The sequence below is a fragment of the Pseudopipra pipra genome, chromosome 3 (assembly GCF_036250125.1).
Source record: "Pseudopipra pipra isolate bDixPip1 chromosome 3, bDixPip1.hap1, whole genome shotgun sequence".
NCBI classification, from domain to species: Eukaryota; Metazoa; Chordata; class Aves; order Passeriformes; family Pipridae; genus Pseudopipra; species Pseudopipra pipra.
In genome coordinates, this window is record NC_087551.1 from 36,280,412 (window position 1) to 36,299,491 (window position 19,080).

The following is a 19,080-nucleotide window of genomic DNA, read 5'->3' on the forward strand; positions in this document are numbered from 1 at the left end:
CATAAATACATGCATGCACAAATAAAGAAACAAACCAAGGATGCCTCAAAAAATCAGAAGTGGAATTAATATATATATGCATTAAACCATTAAATTCTTCCTATTATTTATGCATCAAACAAAAAAATTCTGGGATAATTCTCCAAATACTTTCCACCATTAAGTAGCTGTGCTCACAATGGCCACAGGAACAGAAGCCGTGTATAACAGGTGCAGATTAGGTCTGCAACCAACCCAGAGGACTGGAACTCCAAAACATCCATCCTTACAGAGTGTCCCCTAGACACAGTGGGTTTCATTCACACAGGGTTCAGTCTTATCCAACAGGAACAGATAATTACAAAACAGGAAAAAAAATATTATTGTTAAAAAAGCTCAATTTTCCAGCAGAAAAGCATTACGTTAGGTTCCCTTGCTGAAAACAGAGCATTGTAGGAGAATGACAGGATTTTAATATTTGCTGGAACTACATTTATTAAGGAAGAAATTAAGACAGAATAAACAACAAGAAATACATATCCTGGACTCAGGAGCTTTTTGAAAGAATATGTTTCAAAGATGCTAAAACCTAAAAACTTCAGAGGTCAATTTGAAAGTTCTACAGTCTTTTTCTTTCCCAAGGGCATGCTTTCAAGTGAATCCCTTTAAAGCAAAGTCCTTATTTGCAAGTTTCTTTTCTTCTCAGAAAGCACAGTAGCAGCTTGTTGTAAAAGGCAAAGTGTACGAACTCTGTGCAGCTGATAAAAATTCCAGCTCAAACTGTATTTGAAGATAAAAAACTATCAACCACCAAGATATTTTTAGTCAGTCCCTTCTGTTACTAACATTTTTCCAAATTGTTCTGGACCCCTAAAATTTCTCTGTTTCATAATTCACTCTGATGTTGATTCTTTCAGGCAGGCACAGAATAATCTAACCGCGACATATGAAATGACAAGATGGCCCTTTTATTCTGAGTGTAATAGAAAAAAAAGGTTATTTTCTCAACTCTACAAACTGCATAGCAGCCATCTCAGGCATATCCTTCCACTTTCCTGTATATCTAGTTCTTAACATGTAAAAAGCAGCACAAATAAAATTTGTTTCCTCCCTCCAAGCATTTTTGATCATTTTACAGAAATGGACTTTAAAGTCTGCAAAATATTATACAGTTCAGCTGAATTTATATTATATCTTTCCTGGTAATTTCATTTTTCCCCACTTCATGCCCATGCAACATTTAAAAAGTCTTGGAAGCAAATTCTCTAATCACCTAAGCACAAACCATTCTCTTGCTCTAGTACAGTTTGGCTACTGATAGGTCCTTTGGCTTTCTGTGGTATCATCTACTACAGATTCTCCAAAAAATTATAAAGAGAAAATTTCTACTCAGTTTATTCAAATTGGGCACAAGAATACTAGCAGCAGTACCATCAATAAAGATTTTTTTTATCATTAATTATATCAAATTTTCCAGCAGATAGAATGGAATACTGAGGAGCAAACAGCTGTTTTCCAGCATTTCTATTAAGCTTTTATAATTAATACGTGCCCTCCCACTCTCTTATACTCAAAAGGAAAACAAGCCATAATAATCCTCCACTGGCACACTTGAAATCACCTTTACTGGAGAACATAGGAGGAATAAGGTACTTTATTATTCATATTCATTGAATCATAAAATGTCTAGAGGATACAGAAGTAATGGTCCCTTGCATCAATGGTGACTGTCCCTGCTTCAGAGACAAAGAACTGAGGTGGCAGGGAGAAGCAGCAAATATTCATAATATGTGATTAAAGTAATTGAGCAGTGAATGGAAAAGGAAGCAGAGAAACCCACATCACTTAGCTTGGACAAATCTCATAATCAACATAACCTGCACATACATAACCCCTGTCTCAAGCCTCTTTCCAGAAATCTTCATCTAACCCAGGCCAAGTGTCTGCATTTCACCTACTTTTATATAAATACTTATACATAAATCTTGGTAAGTTGAGCTCTGGCAATCTTAAATGGATCTTTACAAAGGTTCTGAACTGCAAGACAACAGTTAGGAGATCATAAGCATCACTACTAAATCCTGGCTGAAAATAGCATATCCCATCATTTAGGATTACAGAGGCAAAAACCCTTCTGATGACTGACTAAGGACAGAAAATAATGAAAAGCCAGTAACATGAGAATGAGATTTTTCCCTCTAAAGCACTTAGCTACATGAAAACAACTTGATCCCTCATTTAGCACTTACATCTAAAAGTAAAGTAAAATAGATAAGCTTTAGGACACTCTCTGATGCTCTTATAATTTATCAGGGAAGCCTGGTGGCCAGAAATCCTTCACTGTGGTGTTCTCCTAAGTCATTTGAACAGTATCTGGTTATATTATTTGCTGTCCAGGACAAATGATGATATTTTTTGTTTACATTACTTCAAAGCAAAAAAAAATCAGAAATCTCCACAAGCTTGCACACCAAGCCTCAGTTAAACCTACCTAACATTGCAAGACTTTCCACAATGACTTTCGCAAAAGCTGATCCATATGCAGACAAAGCTTTCTGAGTGCATTTTCCCTATCAGTCCTGTCTCTGATCACTGCCATAATATACCTGTATGTACAACTGAGGATCACGTTATCTATTTTTACCTCCTGCACACTGGCAACAAACTTCATACAAAGTCTTTAGGGATCATAGAGTCTGATCAATTAAGCACTGATAGTATCTCATTACTATATATTCTTCTGATATGTTCTGTACAATTTCTCTAATAGCACTTGAATTAATTTTCCATCTTCTATGTTGCACTGCAGTAATTGAGAAAATACACAAGAATAAAACACAGAGATGATTGTGCTTATGATTTTTGTTTAAATCCAGCAACACTGCCTAGCTCCAGCAGCCTAAAACCTGTCAGGAAAGAAAGCAATAACAGACCCTACCTATCAACTCTCTTTCTCTTACAGGAAATAATGTATCACTCTACATGCTATAAAGTAGAATTTTTTCAAAACTAGGCCTAAACTCTGCTTATACTAATAGTCTTGACTTTCTTGGAAAGTAATATATAGAGTAGTAAAAGGTGTAAAATTTCAGGATTCACAATGCAAGTGTGCTTTATGATTATCCAGTGACACCAAGCATGCAGCTACAGTGAAGTTAGGGAAACAGAAGTGATTTCATCAAGCATAGTTCCAACCTTCAATTCTTTTTCTGCCTTTCCCATTAGCCAAACACCTGTACATAAATTTAGCCAGATATTTAATAAACACATATACAGTTTAAAAAGTATCACTTTGAAGTAAAGCTTGGTAGTATTTGATTCAAAGAGCTGTCACAATAGAAACACTTCACTTGCACACCCTTCCATACAACTATAATCTTGCACTGGTTGCAGCTTAGTCACCTGATGTTCACATCTACCAGAGAGACCTGAGGCTTTCCTGGTGTACAGAACCCAAGTCCTCAGACACCTTAACGACATAAGTGATGGTGACTCTAGTGCTGTCATACAAGGAAGAGCTACAGATGTTTCTGCTGAGATTTGCTAGCAACACTAACCATCATGAGCACCAACAAACCCCATGGAAGATGAAAGCTCACTACTGTTCCTTTCCCTTCAACCCTTGGAGCAGTTCTGAATTCAACTTGAGAGATTAGGTGGGAGTGAAAGGTGAAATGCAATTTCATTTCTTCTCAGAGCAGTTTTCAGATCTAAAATATGTTTTCATTAGCTGAGAGGGGCTTTTTCTCACCCCCGCAGAGATGTAATCCTTCCTTATTCTTCATAAGATGCATCTAGGCCCGTTCAAAGTTCAAAAGATGCTGGACAATCAGGTTTCTGCTTTCATTTGTCAAGAAGAGCAGTTCCGAAAGACTCTTCAGTGTCAGGTCAGACCATAAGATTATAGTAAAAGAAAGCTTCCCCATTCACCAACCCAAAAGGGAGTGAAGCCCACTATGAAAGCAAGACACTACATTTACTCCAATCACCACAACCATTCTCACACTCTGGATGATCAGATCTTATAGGGCTGACATTGATCTCATTCTTATCTGTACTATACCAGTGTAGCCGTGTCAACTGCAAAGCAATTATCCCAGAGTGAGACAGAAGAACGTCTGGCCCCAAATGTATTCTATCTGACAACACCCACCTCTCAAGTGCACAATGCTCCAGAATATAAGGGAAGAACCAACCACTTTAACTCAAATCCACGAATTAAAGAGAGCAGTCCCAACAGACAAGTCGATGCTCCCTTTCTGACACCATTTCAGGAGCACTTTAGAGAAAAGAAAACAATGGTTCCACATGATAGCTGTGTGGAATCACATTTCAGAGTGAGATGAGTCTCTAGCAATTTATTCCTTACTTCCTATAAGTGCAGCATAGTATCAAAGCAAAGGCTTTGTAAATTTATTTTTTGCATAGTAACACAGTTCTTCATTTTTAAAGGCTCAAATTTTTTCTAAGCAGAAATCAAAGGTTAGAACAGAATTACACAAAAATCAAAAAAGTATGATGACATGTCTAAATCTAATCTTAGTTCTATATCCCATTTATGCAAAACAATGTGAGAAACAAATGTCTTAGTCAATGAGACAGTACACTGATTTGTGTGTTCTTTGAGTGGTATCCCTTAGGAATTTAAAGAGAAACTCCTAAAAAATTTCTTGCTAATTCTTTTGTCATCCCCTCTTTCCCATCTCAGCTAGAATGAGTTACCCTTGGTTTAGTACATTTCTTTTTCCTCTCTTCTTGCAACAGATGTCGAACAGTAGTAAGACACAGGAGGAGTATCAGCCACAAGGACTGTATATTTATGCAGAATTAAAGACCAGCATGTTACTCATATGAATGATTCAATCCAAGAGATTTTTTAGAATCTTTTTTTCAACACTTAAGTAAGAAATAATAACAACAACAAAAAAATTCTGAAACATACCACACTTACGTTGAACTCCAGAAATGTTGTAGAAACTGTCAGAAAAGCACTTTTTGCCAATTTATTTATCACAGGCTTCCATCCAAAACATAGCACCAGTCACCCACTTTCAGCACACAGGAATAAAGAGTCTCTAAGTACTGAGTATCCTCTTCCCAGTGAACCCAGTAACACCTGTGCCAGAAAGCTTCAGGGGCAGTTTCAGAAATTCTAGTCCTTAGCTATATATTGCATGTACTTAAAGAAGCCTTCTCCGTAGAATATAAGGTACCAACTGCCTTATGCTATATAGAAATTTATCTCCTACTATTTTTATGCTAATATCAGAAAGAAGGGACTTTTTTATTGACCACATAAACACATAATCCCTTTATGAATTTTTCTAAGCTCTTGGCCTCAGTACTATCTCTACAGCAATAAGTCCCAAAAAACTGTACATTGCATAAACAGCATATTTCCTCTTACTTCTAAATTGGCTGTCTTAGCTCTCTATGTTCTTGATCTATGAAAGCAGGAGCTGACTATTTTTATCTCTAGTTATTCTTCCACCTTGTTTATATCATAGGAAACAAAAGTACAAATTTGTGTCAGTGTATCAGTTTGTCTTCCCCCTCGCTCCATTCCATCTCTACATCATTTTTCTGACTGTTAAAACATCACTTCTCTCAATTTGTATTTTTGTTCAATGATGCAAGCAGTCAGCACAGCTATTATTTCAGAAAAGAAACTAGTCTCACATGTGGACAAAATCCTTAAGCTACAGAGTGGGGAAGCAAACCAAGACTCCAAATCCTCACTAATTGTGATCTTCTGGCTTTTGCTAATTTACAGGATTAACTCACTCCTATAATAGTCCAGATTTCTTCCTCACATCACAATTGAGTCATGGGGTTTTCATACTCACAGGATAAGCCTATTTAGCTCTTTTCAGCCCATGGGATACCCTTTACCTCTTTCTTCCCTTAGTCACCTCAGTATCATGAAGGGGAAAAGTAATGATGCTAAGGTCATTAAGCCATGCATAAAAATGCCGTAAGGGATCAAATCACACCCATGCAATGCAAAAAAAAAAAAAAAACAAAAAAACCTCTCCTGCAGTTCACATAGACTTCAGTTTCAGCTCTTTATGATACTAGAAAATCAGTATACAACCGGGCTGTTAGTTGAGGGGGTGGACAGGAGGAATGAAATACAAATAGCTAACTCCTGTAATATACAAATTGAATGATCAAACAATCATGGCAAAATGTCAGCTGATGACATACACTGACTTTGGTAGGGTCATATCTAATTATTAGTGATTTGGTTGAAAAAGGCTTTTAGTCAGAGGAGAGCTACTTCAGAGATAACAACTAATGCATGGGGGAAGAGGGCAACAGAGATAATTAAGCAAGGATATAATTTCAGTGCCAATGAACTTGTTTGACATTCTGCTTCTTGGTCCAGTTAAACAATCTTTGTAAATAAAATTCCTGCACTTTCAGTGTATAGTCTCACTATGGAGTCACTTTGTTGTTAAGAGTCCAGGTCACAGAATAAAAAAAAAAAAAAAATTTGCACACATTTGCTCAGCATCATCATTCATTAGCTCACAGTAATAGGAACAAAAATTTTGACTATGTTCAGGTAGTCACCACACTCAGAAGTGGTTCTCATACATACAGCAACTGAACTGCTATTGAAACATGAGCCGTTCAAAAAATTCTGAACCAAAACCTAACTGCACAAAGGCAAAATACTTCCAGCATTAGGTATCTCAGTGTATCGAGTGTGGTTGCATAAAAACATGGTACTAGAAAGGTCAACATACAAATCCTTTGTTTCTAAGATGCCTTGGTAAAACAGTCCAGCTTTAGGAAGCATGGAATAACTAAGAGAAGACGCTGTTAGTCTGCAGATGGAGCAAGTAACTTTATTTCTCTACCTTGCATTATATGCTTTAGAAGGCACTTAAACTACCCTGGCACCAATGTAGCAATCATTAACATTTTATCTTTATCCTGCTGAACACTTGAAGAAGCAACAAATGGAAGAGAAATAAATTAGACAGCAAAGACTTGGAAAAAAAGCTTGGAATCAAAATCCTGGATGGGAATACCCCACACACAGGCATTGGCCCTGTATCTGAATTCTCCATCTTGTGTCCAACTCTAATCGTTACCAGTTTCTTTTCAAAAGCCTGTGCCTGAATGAACTGATGTGTTATGAGACAGTCATGACCTAAGTAAACTCCAAACAAATCATTCATCACAGCAAAGCTCCAGAACAAGCTGGTACTTTCTCACAGAACAGTGTTCTTCTAAACACACGTTATACATGAAGAGAAAACAGAAAACACATACTTTCTGTAGGCTTTCATCAATTGTACACAAACAAAGCCTTTGATAATTCTGAATAGGCTTGAGATCATTATGCCCCAGGCCAAGAGGCTCTCAGTAGTTTAAGATCTCATTTTCCAAACTTTTAGTCAATAGAGTCTTTTTAACTGCAAGGGAGAAAGGAACACTTTTTCCATGAATATCGTTATGTTCACAATGCTCCTACTCAAATCCTTACATACACTACCTTTTTCCTTACCAAAATCAAACTTCACATCCTCAAGGTCATGAGTAGGAAGTGCTCACCCACATCAGCTGCTACATTTTCTGTTACCCATCGTTCCCTTTTATGGCCTAAATTGTTCCTGAAACAGTTGACCTTCTCCAGTTCTCAGGCTTACTCTTACCTTCCTGTCACTCAAATCTACCACACACGCTGTGCTAAATTTCCTTTGGTTTGCTTTTTGAAATTATCTACATAAAATCATGAAAAGATTCTTATGCAGATCCAGGAGGGTAACTAGAATACCAAGGAAATGTGCCCACCATTTTACGTTCTACAGCTCACACCAACACATGACAACCATGCAGTTAATTTAATATTTTAGTAAAATACTGGATTGCTTTGACTCCAGAAAAAGTGTAACCAGCTTAATCTAGACAGTATTTTCAAGTCCTTTCCCTTTGAAAGCAAACCCTAAATCAGTCTGAACTCCTGAGGACTCAAATCTTATTCTCCAGTGTGGCGTTTTTGTTTTAGCTACTTTATCAGCTTGGGATTATAAAGTAATGAAAATGTTATGCATTCAATTTAATATCGCATTCTCTATAAAAATTACAAGAAGCAATCATTTCATTAAGGAATTTGGACTTTTGGCTCCTATATTAGAACCCCATGCCCAAAGGTTTCTTTTTCTTTAGAAGTATTATGTAATAATTGGTAAGGAACAGAAGTGTACTTAACACTATGGTATCCTGTAATTCACATCAGCAGCTGCACAAATAATTGCAGCCCTTCTCAGGTAAAACCTCACCAATCTAAATTAGTTTTCTCAGAGTAGGGAAGGACTGAAATCCCTCTGAATGATAGGGAGATCAACAGAGGCCTTTACAAGTGTTAAAACACAGTCTGATCTACAGGGTATACAAATGCTACCTGCCAACAAGCACTGAAAGAGCACAGTTTTCAGACTCTCAATCGAATTCTAACGAATTTTGGCTAGTATTTTTTTTCCATGTATTAAACAGCAAGGTGTCAGTTTTACCCTGACCAGGTAAATACTTCAGAATTCCAGTATTCATAGAAGGGCTTTAACAGGCCTCTTTGTTCAAGGATCAATAATTCCATTTCCCTGCAGTTGATTCTCTGTTTTTTTCAAAGGACCACTTATCAGCGAAATTTGATTCAGCCCCCTTTTTGTCAGGCCTAGGAGACATCACGGATCTTTAGAACCAGATTTTTGTTTGTGTTTCAAGGGGTGACTAAATATGGAATCACACAAAACAGGGACAGTGGGGACTGATGAGGTCATCTACATCATCTCCTCATCTCCAGGCAGGATCAGTTTTGCCTACAAAATTGTTAGTAGCAACTTCTCCAAAGTTCTTAGGAGAATCCATTGACTAGTTCAAATTATGCATCCATGAAATTATTAGAAATTTTCTTTTACATCCGACATGCATCTCCAGTTAAAGACAGCGCTACTTCTACTTTTCTGATTGTAAACATATAATACATTACTAAATCTGATAATATATAAATTCACATTTGTTTTACTTACCCTGGTAACAAGTGCTCTTTCTGCAAAATTAATTGAATAGTGGCATGTCATTTAAGACTTGTCTTATACTACTGTAGCAACTGAGCCTTAGAATATCACAATAATCCCTTTATTTTTTTTAAATAGTTTTTCTACTGGAACTGAAACAAAAATTGTAATTAATTCCCCATAACAAGGTTCTAATTTTAGGCAGTCTGGAAGGAAGATGCCAGGAAAGGAATAACATCATACAACTCACAATTTTAGGAATACTTTTGGTGCCTAAAATTGCAGTGAGTCAATTCTGAGCAAAAGAACATCACTTTCAAACTAGTATTTTCTCTTCTTGATGATACTTTAAGGAAGAAACCACAGTCAGTTTTCAAGGTACTCAACCATTTCTTTCAAGTTATCTAAACTGTCTAACAAAAGCTAATTTACAATGGGAGGTGTCTACCACAGGTGCCATTAAGTCTAGAGCCATGAGACTGACTTCTCCCTGAACAACTATTTAACAAGATTATGATGTAGAAGCATACTGCACTTCTTTGTGTGAAGCGCAAGGCTTTTTATCCCAAGAAATTATCTTCTGTTCCTCTTAGCTAATGCACTGTGAGGTTTTTCTAATCACTATTCTTAAGGGAAAGCAAGAAAACTTAATTAATATATAGACATTCACAAGTAAGTAGCTAGCAACACTTTTTTAATTCACCTTCAAATCAAGAAGGGTTCTAATTAAGATGAGATAACAGATTCAACTTCCTAGTGCTCTTCCCCAGCAGAGTTTTGTAACTGTAAGTGCATAACAAAAATATAATTATGTGGGACAGAAATCTAAAATGTGTAGCAAGTAAGATTGGTTTCTGCACACAAAAGCAGAAAAAAAGCAAAGCTTGCATCTTCCCAATATTTGAAACTACAAGTAAATTACATTTAAAAGCATTTCTTCTTGCTTGACTGATTCCCGGTCTGATACAGAATACAGACACTATGTAAACAAACACTAAATTCTTTTTAGTGTGTTTAAAGATGAAAGCCATCATTATTATTTCTGAACTGGAGAATTAAATGTGACAATTTGAGTATAGTGAGAATTTCAACATTTGAAACTAGAATCTTGAAGAAAACAATGAAACAATAAACACCTTCTATCAAAGACCAACACTGCTAGGTTTGTTTGGGTTTGTCAGATTTTGTTTGTTTGTTTGTTTTGCTGTTTTCTGAGGGGTTAGTTTGGTTTTTGTGTAGGGTTTTTTTGGAGTTTTTTGGCAGGGGGGGTCTGAAGGGCAGGCAATATTTTTTATTTCATGTTTATTGAAAGGGAAGGGTAGGGAAGAGTCCTTAATTTAACTGGAGCCAGTTAATAAATAGACTCAGTCTGGACAATTTTGAATATTAGATTCTCCTTAGTGAATATTTTTAAGTCAAAATGAATCGTCTAGAAATGCAAAAATTATAAAAAAGTAAACAAAACCCACATTTTCACAGATAAACCTAAGAGATTGTGAATGCAATAAAACTGAATTAATTTTCTTAATACAAACAATAGTTATTCAGATTTGCTAATGTACATTCTTTGTTTAGGCTTTTTTTTTTTCTTAGTTCAAACTTAGATCAGATTTTTTTTTCTTAGATCAAAAATATGACCACATACTGACCTACTCAGATGTGATTTAGGTTCACTAGAGCATAAATCGCAGAACCATAAAGTCACATATTTTCCAGATAAAATAACTGTAGATAAAATAACTTCTGATTTTACCTAGTTTGCTTTGGTGCATGACAATATCTTAATGCTTATGAATAACTTCACATTTTTCTGGCTATAATATCAATTACTTATACTAACAAAAGTTAAATATTAATTTAGGGATCTATCTTGCACTATGTTCATAACTTAAGACCAACTTTCAAAGTTATTTACAGGTCTAAGGAAGCCAACAGGGATGGCTGTGAGAACACGGGAAGAACAGGCTTATATCCCAGTCTGCAAGTGCTTGAGCACTCTGAAAATCCCACCAGCTACAGTTCAGCACATCAGAAAGCCCACCTCCTGTCGTACAAAAGCTTCTTCTGTGCCATGGATGGATTCTACAGGTATTTATGGGTGTGGCGTACCAGAAAACAGCAGGCCAAAGAGAAGGAAAAGACCATGCTGAGAAGTACTTGAAAATCTCCCAGAATTTTTAACATCTGAAGGTTACTGGACATCCTGAATCCATGAGAATTGATAAAAATCAGAACACCAAGAATCAGCTGAACCTGCAGAAGGCCACCAGCACACTAGCATCAAGAATGCAGGCAACTTAGAACATGTTGAAGTTAGTGCCTGCTATATGTAGTCAAAGGATCAAGATACACATATGATGAAATAAAAGACCTTCTGGATCCTTCCTGAATTCCAACTCAGAAGTCACTGGTGCATTAGTGCCACCTTCCACTTGCGAGTAAACAAGTGTGATTGGCTCCCAGCTGTTGCTCCAACCAAGTATTCTGAGAGAAAGTAACTGTATGAGGAAATAACTGCATATAATGTATGATTAGTTATCTGCTACTAAAAACAACAGCTCAGTTCTGCTCTTAATAACAGTTGAATTTATAAAAGGTGTTCTAATTAGCTCTGCTTTTGATCTGTGTCTCCTCCAACTCAATCCCCTATCAGGGAAACAGAAGTTTATACCACTCCTTGTTCTGGTGCTCCCTATTCAAATGGCTCCACTTCTACCCTACAGGAGCAAGCCGTGTTAGTATGCCCATGCAAGCTTTAATGGGAGGAAAACAAACACGTTCTGTTATTTGAAAATACTTACTTGGTAGGGATATAGAGTGACTCCATTCGTTCTTGACAAAGACCAAGTGCCATCAAGGTACTGATGGGCCTGGATGGCCACAGAGTTGAGAACATTACCATTGCTGGGGCTGGTGGCCATTTGAAAGCTGACCTTAGCTTGGTGTCCAGGAGAGCCATTTTTTTTCTCCACCCCGTTGACGATTCCTAAACTGTTGGGTTTTCCACTGTGTTTGTTGGCAACAAAGCCTGTATAGTTAGATGTAGCGTAAGGAGAAGGCATGTACGCCCAGTCCCTGGGCTGCAGGCTGCCCATGTGCCGGGGACTCACTAACGTGGGGATATTGGAGAGAGGTGGGGGAGAGCCTGGAGAGGCATCGTAATGTTCTGAGTTGGCAGCTTGCTCTAAGGTCAGCACCATCTGAATGGCCTCTTGCTTCAATTGGTTCAGGTGTGTGGCACAAACATCACATCTGTTGTCCTTCTCGTTCCATGCCTTACGAATGGTATTGGGAACTTGAAGCTTCTCATGAATCACTGAAGAGAAACCCAGGTCCTAAAAATCAAACAGAGAAGGGTAAGGAGAGGACAGAAGAGAAATGTTTAACCATGGTCATCACAGTGAAACACTATTACTGTATTTCAAAAGCCAGTTTATGAGATAAGCTTAGAATGCAAACAAAGGCCATTAGATACAGTCAACATATGCCAGCAGCAGAGCTGAACAAATCTGAGAAACTGGATTGTGTTGGAAAGAAAAAAATTCTTTTACTTTTACTGATAAGTAGCAAATATTGTAATTCCACTGCAAGTTTCAATGCATAGCAGAGAAATGGAATTAACTTGCTTCACACCACTGCACCTAGTTTCTGGCTTGAATGAAATCTACTCTTAGTTACACAGGTGAGATTAAGAGCAACTCCACTATAGCCAGTGGACTTGTAGCAAGGTTCATAAGTCCATCTGCTCATCGATGCCAGCTTTTGGTACTCAGAAAACCCAGGAAATACTCTGCAACAAAAATGTCACACTTCAAAGACTGCTGTAAAGAAACAAAATGAAAAAACAGAAGTATTATCACTCTCCCAAAATCCTTTTCAGAATTCAAAACAGATGGATAGTTGATAAAGTCATTTACCAAGAATGCACTTTTCAGCCAAATCCCATCCACCCCAAAAAAAACCTAAAAAAATCCAAATGAAAACAAATCACCTTTCTGTTACTGAAATGTTCTACCACTATTTTGGGTATCTGCTGATAATGTATAATAAAGTAATAATTTTATTTATAAAATACAACATGTATAGAGTTAATAATCTGTTAAGACTAATTTTCTCCTCGGAAAGCATAGTTTTGGTGCAAAATCACATAATCAAGTTTAAAGCCTTTTGCCTCATAGCCTTATCTCACAGGTAGGTATTTGAACACCAGTGGTGCTCCCCACAGAGCAATATGCCACCCTGATCTGAATGCTGGTCCAAATTGCAAAGTGCTTCAGTAAGTTCTGAAGCCAAACAGCAGTCTTAACGGAGACTTAGCACCGAACTTGCCTACTTCTTACAGTATCACGCAGTTTCAGAAACTCACAGCAATGATGTGTGTGGTACACAGAGCAAAAAGGTGACAGTCATTTGACGGAAATATTTCTTGGAATTTTCACACCACATTTCTGTGGTTTTACAGACCAAGCAGGGCAGACTTCACCTGCCCCTCCTTAATTTTTGGAGACTTATTGGTGGATTTTCTTATGACTACTCAAAAAGATTTAATCAGTAGTATCAGAATCTTTTTTATTCTCTCCATCTTTGTGGCTCTAATAGCTTCAGCAGCAAACTGAAATCAGACTGAAAGAATGCATGTGTGTGTGAGGGGAAAAAAAATCCCACAAATAGGCAGCACCCTTATCAAGTAATTAAGTAATTTGATGAACCCTGTGCCATCGAGATAGACAAAAATTTCATGTCTTGATAGTGTGGCTGTGCTGGAAAAGTGGGTAGGGGGTATAATATAGGGAGGGAGAGAATTCATTGGTAGAGGGTCATATTCATTATGATCCATCTTTATAATATACTTGAGCATTTTATTTTCACTGTTTAACTACCGTGAACAGCTCCTCAGCATGCAGTGATTAATTGATTCATAAATCACAGTGCCTCTTTATGCACAGCAGCAAAAGAGTAGTTCCAGCCCCAGAAGCCCAGGAGAGTCATATAAGCTGATGGGAAACAACAGGAGACTGAGATCTGATCAAGCCTCAAGCTGGTCATTTCTATTCAATGCACAAAGGGGGTCAGAGCTTCAAAGTGTGTCAGGAAGGCAGGAACTGGATTCTGTAACAACCCTTCCCCCTTAACCTTTGGGAAAGGGACTGGTGGAAATCAGGGGGAAAAAACAGGATGCAAAAGATGTCAAATCATATTTTCCATCCCAGACCATAACTAGGTCAACAGATCACACTGGATATAGGCACTCACTCTGTGATGCCAGGTGTGCAGGGAAATGACTCTCTACTTTTCCCATAATGAGCTAGACAAAGCTACCTATATAGCTGAAGTGGGGTGTGTGTCTTCTTTCCAGGTTGCTCCACATCAGTCCAGGAAAAATCCTTGCCAGCTCTTCCTTCAGCTAGCAAGTGTCACAAAGGTAGCTGTTGTTCTTTGAAAGTTAACTTCCTAAGGCAACTGGGCTTGGACACAGGTAATTATATACAACATTGAGATCCAGCAGCAGTTCAACATGGAAATTCCGGGATACTATGATAAATATTCCAAGGAAATAATGCCTTCTTTAACATAAGCAAATGTCAGCATGATATAAATATTCAAGTAGCACACCAGCTTTACAGAGTACTGGACAGCAGTGAATTCAGCTTCATCTCAGTGTTAAAACAAACATCAGATCATTCTCTGATACAACAATAAACAGAGAGAGAGAGAGGGAGGAAGGGAAGATGAAAGACTGTTCCTCCTCAGGAGCAGAAAGGAGAAACAGGCAAAACCTGAATTGGTTGCTCTGAAGATTGGCCCTACTAATATATCAGACTCTACTAGATAGACAGTTCTACCTGGATCCAAGTCTGGGATATGAAACAGAAAAGCCTACAGGACAGCAAATAAATTTTGAGGAACACAGGTTCCAGAAGCACATTAGTCACATTTTGTTCTCAAAACAAAACTGATAGAGCCTAGAGAGTTTACTTTCATATTCTGCACTGGGTAGATCCACTATAATTTCACAGAAGTCGCTGATGACACATCTACAACACATTTAGCAGGGAGGAGGCCAAAGCTGGACAGTCCCTACATCCTTGTTGGAATAGCAGGGAAATGCAGCTACACCGCACTTTCTGTTTTAGTATTTCAGCTGCAAGCAATCATCTGCACACATTCCCCTAGGAATGCTTAATAGTTCAATAAACAGTATCTTGTCCCATACAAAATAGCGACGGGCAAGCCTCACTGGATAAGCAATCTGAGCTAGCTGCACTGAGCAGCAGAAGTTGAAAAAGGTTATATTCACTACCAAAATTTGTGAGGTCTAAGAAACTCCGCACTCCCTGGCAAAAGAGCAGATTTGCTTGTGAAATCTGAGGTTGACACTGGAAATACCATTTATGTTTTGGCACTCATTTCTAGTCCTGATGGAACAAAGTACAGTGACACTAAAAACTGAAACAGAACTTTAAGAATCACAAAAGAGTTTGGTTTGAGTTCAGGGCAAAGGTTCACGATGGTTTCTCTTCTTGCTGTAATGGTTTACCCATCTTTAGTATAAACATCATTACTGTAAACTCCTATTCCTACAATAAACAAATGAAGGCGTGTAAGAGGTCTGAAAGCTTCAGGAGATCAGACATAGCACAGACCATGGCATAAATGCACAAGGCAAGCAGCGAACTAAACAGAGTGCGCGCTGCAAGAAGGCTTTTCACCTTACCTTTGAGTTTTCAAGGTCAAGTAAACACCAATTCCAGATATGTTTAGTTCCTCATCTTCTCCACTGTAACCAGATAGTAACTAATTCCTTATCTTTGTTACTGAACTAAAAACCCACATGCGAAATACAGAAGAGGGAACAAAATATTGCATTTTAGAGACGCAAAGTAGGCTAAGGAATTCCTGTACCCAGCAAACAGTCACTAGTTAAGAAACACTGAAATGTTTCTTACACAGACAGCTCTACCAGAGTAAATGTAGTCCTAATTTCATGGAGGAGGAGGAACAGCATTACTGTATGATCATGAAAGGGACTGCAGAAGCATCCTCCTCTCTTTCATCTCCCTTCATAAAACTGTGCCTTGCTATATAGTTCTCATGATGTTTTAACTCCACTGCTAAGAAAGCAGATGACAAAGCTTAGAGCACATCTTCCTCAGGAGAGAAAGCAAACAACCACTTCCAGCATGAAGCACCAGCTGTTTCACACATACATTTACACAAAGCTCACAAGGAGACACGACGAAAGCAGGATGAGCTCAACTGCTGGACAGAGAGACAGGCAAGAAATAAGATGAACAATTTGCACTTTTACATGTCATATGTAAACTAGTTGATCATAGATTCGTATACAAACACCTCGTACACATTCTACTCTTTTGCAAGCATACAGCAGGCAGAAACTAATAAAGGAAATACTCTCTAAAATTTCATACACAACTGTATTTGATTTGGCCAACAACAGCTTATGCAAGTTAGACATTGTAACCTACGCTATTACCTCAGAGAAAACTCAAATATATAATGGATCTCAAGATGTTTTTGAACAAATCGTGTTCTTCAACACCAGTATTACTCACCGCTCTTTACAGAAAAACAGAGTCAATACTAACTAAATCACAGAGGTCAGCTTCCACTTGAAGATGCTCACAAAAGACTCATGGAGTTCTCTTGTTTCTGAAATGGTCCAGGCAGTAATGATTGCTGGTATATAATCCTTCACACAAGGTGAGGAGAAAAGGGGAAAGCATCAATCAGAGTTCTTCCCAGGAAGAAGTGTGTTTTCCAGATTCTCCCTCTCCACAGGCAAGGAGTAGAACAACTTAAGAAACTTTAGTAGGAGGGAAGCCTTAACCTGACAAACAACCCCATGTTATTCTATGATTGTGCAAACATGTCTACTCTAAACACAATCCTGCTAGTCCATAGTTGATTACTATTTAGGAAAAATGGAGGTGGGGGGAAATTTAAACAAAAAAATCTCCTCCATTCTCCTTTCTCTCTTGAGGGTGTACTTTCAAGCTCAATAAAGAGATTACACTTGTAATTTGTTTTCCAGAGGCACTTAGTCTATTTTCCAAAACTCTGCATCCTAACTTAAACGTATCCTATAATTTTCTAGGCTACATTTTAGAGGTTTGCTGTTTTCATTATTCCAGAGCCCCAACAGTTGAAAAACAGCTCCTCACTGTTACGATAGCACCACTTCCACTAAAGCAAAAGTATCTTCGAATATACAGAAGTCAATGGGAGTTTTGCCTTAAAGAAAGCATGACAGGATACACACAGTGACTGTAAATTAGTAGTACTGTACCATCAAACTGAGCCAGGAACCCTTGGATAAAAATCAGTTAGCTTTGGTAAGTAATCCTCGGAGATTGAAACACTGAATCCTCTGAATTATCCAAGTTGGCAGGATCTCTGCTAGCACAAGCAGTGTTTTGGTAAGTAAAAGCCAAAGTTGCACATAAGCAAGACCAAGGGGGCAGCAAACTGGCCTCCCTTGCTCTATTGCTCTGTATATAGCAACTGGCACCTTCTCTGGGCAAAACCACACTGCTTTACCCTCCTTGCCACAGAAGTCATCTCTCACACCCAAAATGTCTTCTTCACATAAGCCATCCATTATCACTCCCAGCTGAGCAAATAAAACTATCTTATCTCCTCTGCTAGAAAAGAACATATTTCCCTCTTGTCCTTCTAAAACTCTCTCTTTCCCCAGCAGGAACATCCCCCCATAATCACTGTCACTGCACACTGGGGACAGTAGAGAGGAGGCAATCCTAAACTGGAGAGCTGTAAGTAGGGAACTTCGGTGAAAGGAGAAACAGAGATCACGAGGAAAGCATAGTAGAATAAGAGAGGCTTTTTATATTAGCTTGTTTCCAGCAAGCCCATGTAAAAAGTCTGTCTTATCAGTAAAATCTCTGCAGTCTTATTATATCCCACCTCTTTAACTATTACCATTCTTGTCCCTCAAACTTGAACTTTCTACTGCTGACTTGAGTCTTCACTTTCAAAAATGCACCCTGTCCTACAGTTGGTATCTCCAAAACACATCCGGGGGACTAGTTCTTTTCAGAAAGAGGGGGAATTCAAAAATCAAGTCTTAATCCTGCCCAGGGTAGCACTCACATTAGTATTTCAAGGCGTTCTTCTTGAGCTGGCATGTACAACTGACATTTGGACTTTTATAATTTAACACTTGTCAGTATAAACCAGCCACTCTGTGGCCAAAAAAATGTATTTCTGTGGTTTAGGCTGTTTTCTTATCTGAAAGAGACAGAAAGTCTGAGCAGGGCTCACCTTACAAACTTGCAGCAGCAGGAAGCAGAAGAGAGAAAACCCTGAGAAAACAGGAGGATTAAAAATAGGGAGGAAGAATAGAAAAAGGTGGGGAAAAAATAAGCAGTGTTTTCCAATTGCTCCATGAATTGGCTTATGGCTCATGGCTCTGATGATGGATCAGCACTGACGGACTTACAGCTATATACATCTGGCACACAGGTGTTTGTGTTAGCATTCGATAGCTAGACAGCAGCCAGATTTTTAATTGGGTTGGGAAGAAGAGATGAAATAGCAGCAGGAAAATCTAAATACACGCTCAGTAGTGCAAATCCAAGTCTTGCCCAGTGAGCTCTGCTATGCAGTTGTCTAGAGCCCTGCAGCCCAGACTAAATCTCTGGCCACAGCACGCACAGGGTCTCCTGGAGGGAAGATTCTTCTACAGCTATGAGGCAGACAAACTCAGCTGTTGCTGAAAGGGCAGCATTTGTCAGCATCCCTTTGAGAACAAAGAATGGATACAAGTTAGAATTGCAGAAACCTCACCCCTTATGCTGGAAAACGCAGCAGCTCTATTCTCTCTTCCTTGCTTTCTACTTTCCTGCCTGGATGTGGAAGGATTGCATTTGCTTTCTCAGCCACCAGAGCACACTACGAGCTTGTGTTCAACTGACTGTTCCCCTTGACCCCTGGTACTTCCCTGCATCATTCCCTGCTATAAGCAGTTTTGTGTCATGCATGGAACCCAGATGTGCACTACAGATGCATTTTTGGTCAAGTTTCCAGTCACCTC

At 38.4% G+C, this 19,080-nt stretch overlaps 1 protein-coding gene across 1 annotated transcript in view; it reads right to left on the minus strand.

Annotated features, from left to right (window-relative positions):
* Positions 1 to 19,080, minus strand: part of KIF26B (kinesin family member 26B) — a 290,490-nt gene that overhangs the window by 190,601 nt on the left and 80,809 nt on the right. Inside the window, exon 3 of the mRNA XM_064648644.1 lies at positions 11,810 to 12,343. Within this exon, the coding sequence (XP_064504714.1) occupies positions 11,810 to 12,343 (534 nt within the window). The remainder of the gene's footprint in view (positions 1 to 11,809; positions 12,344 to 19,080) is intronic.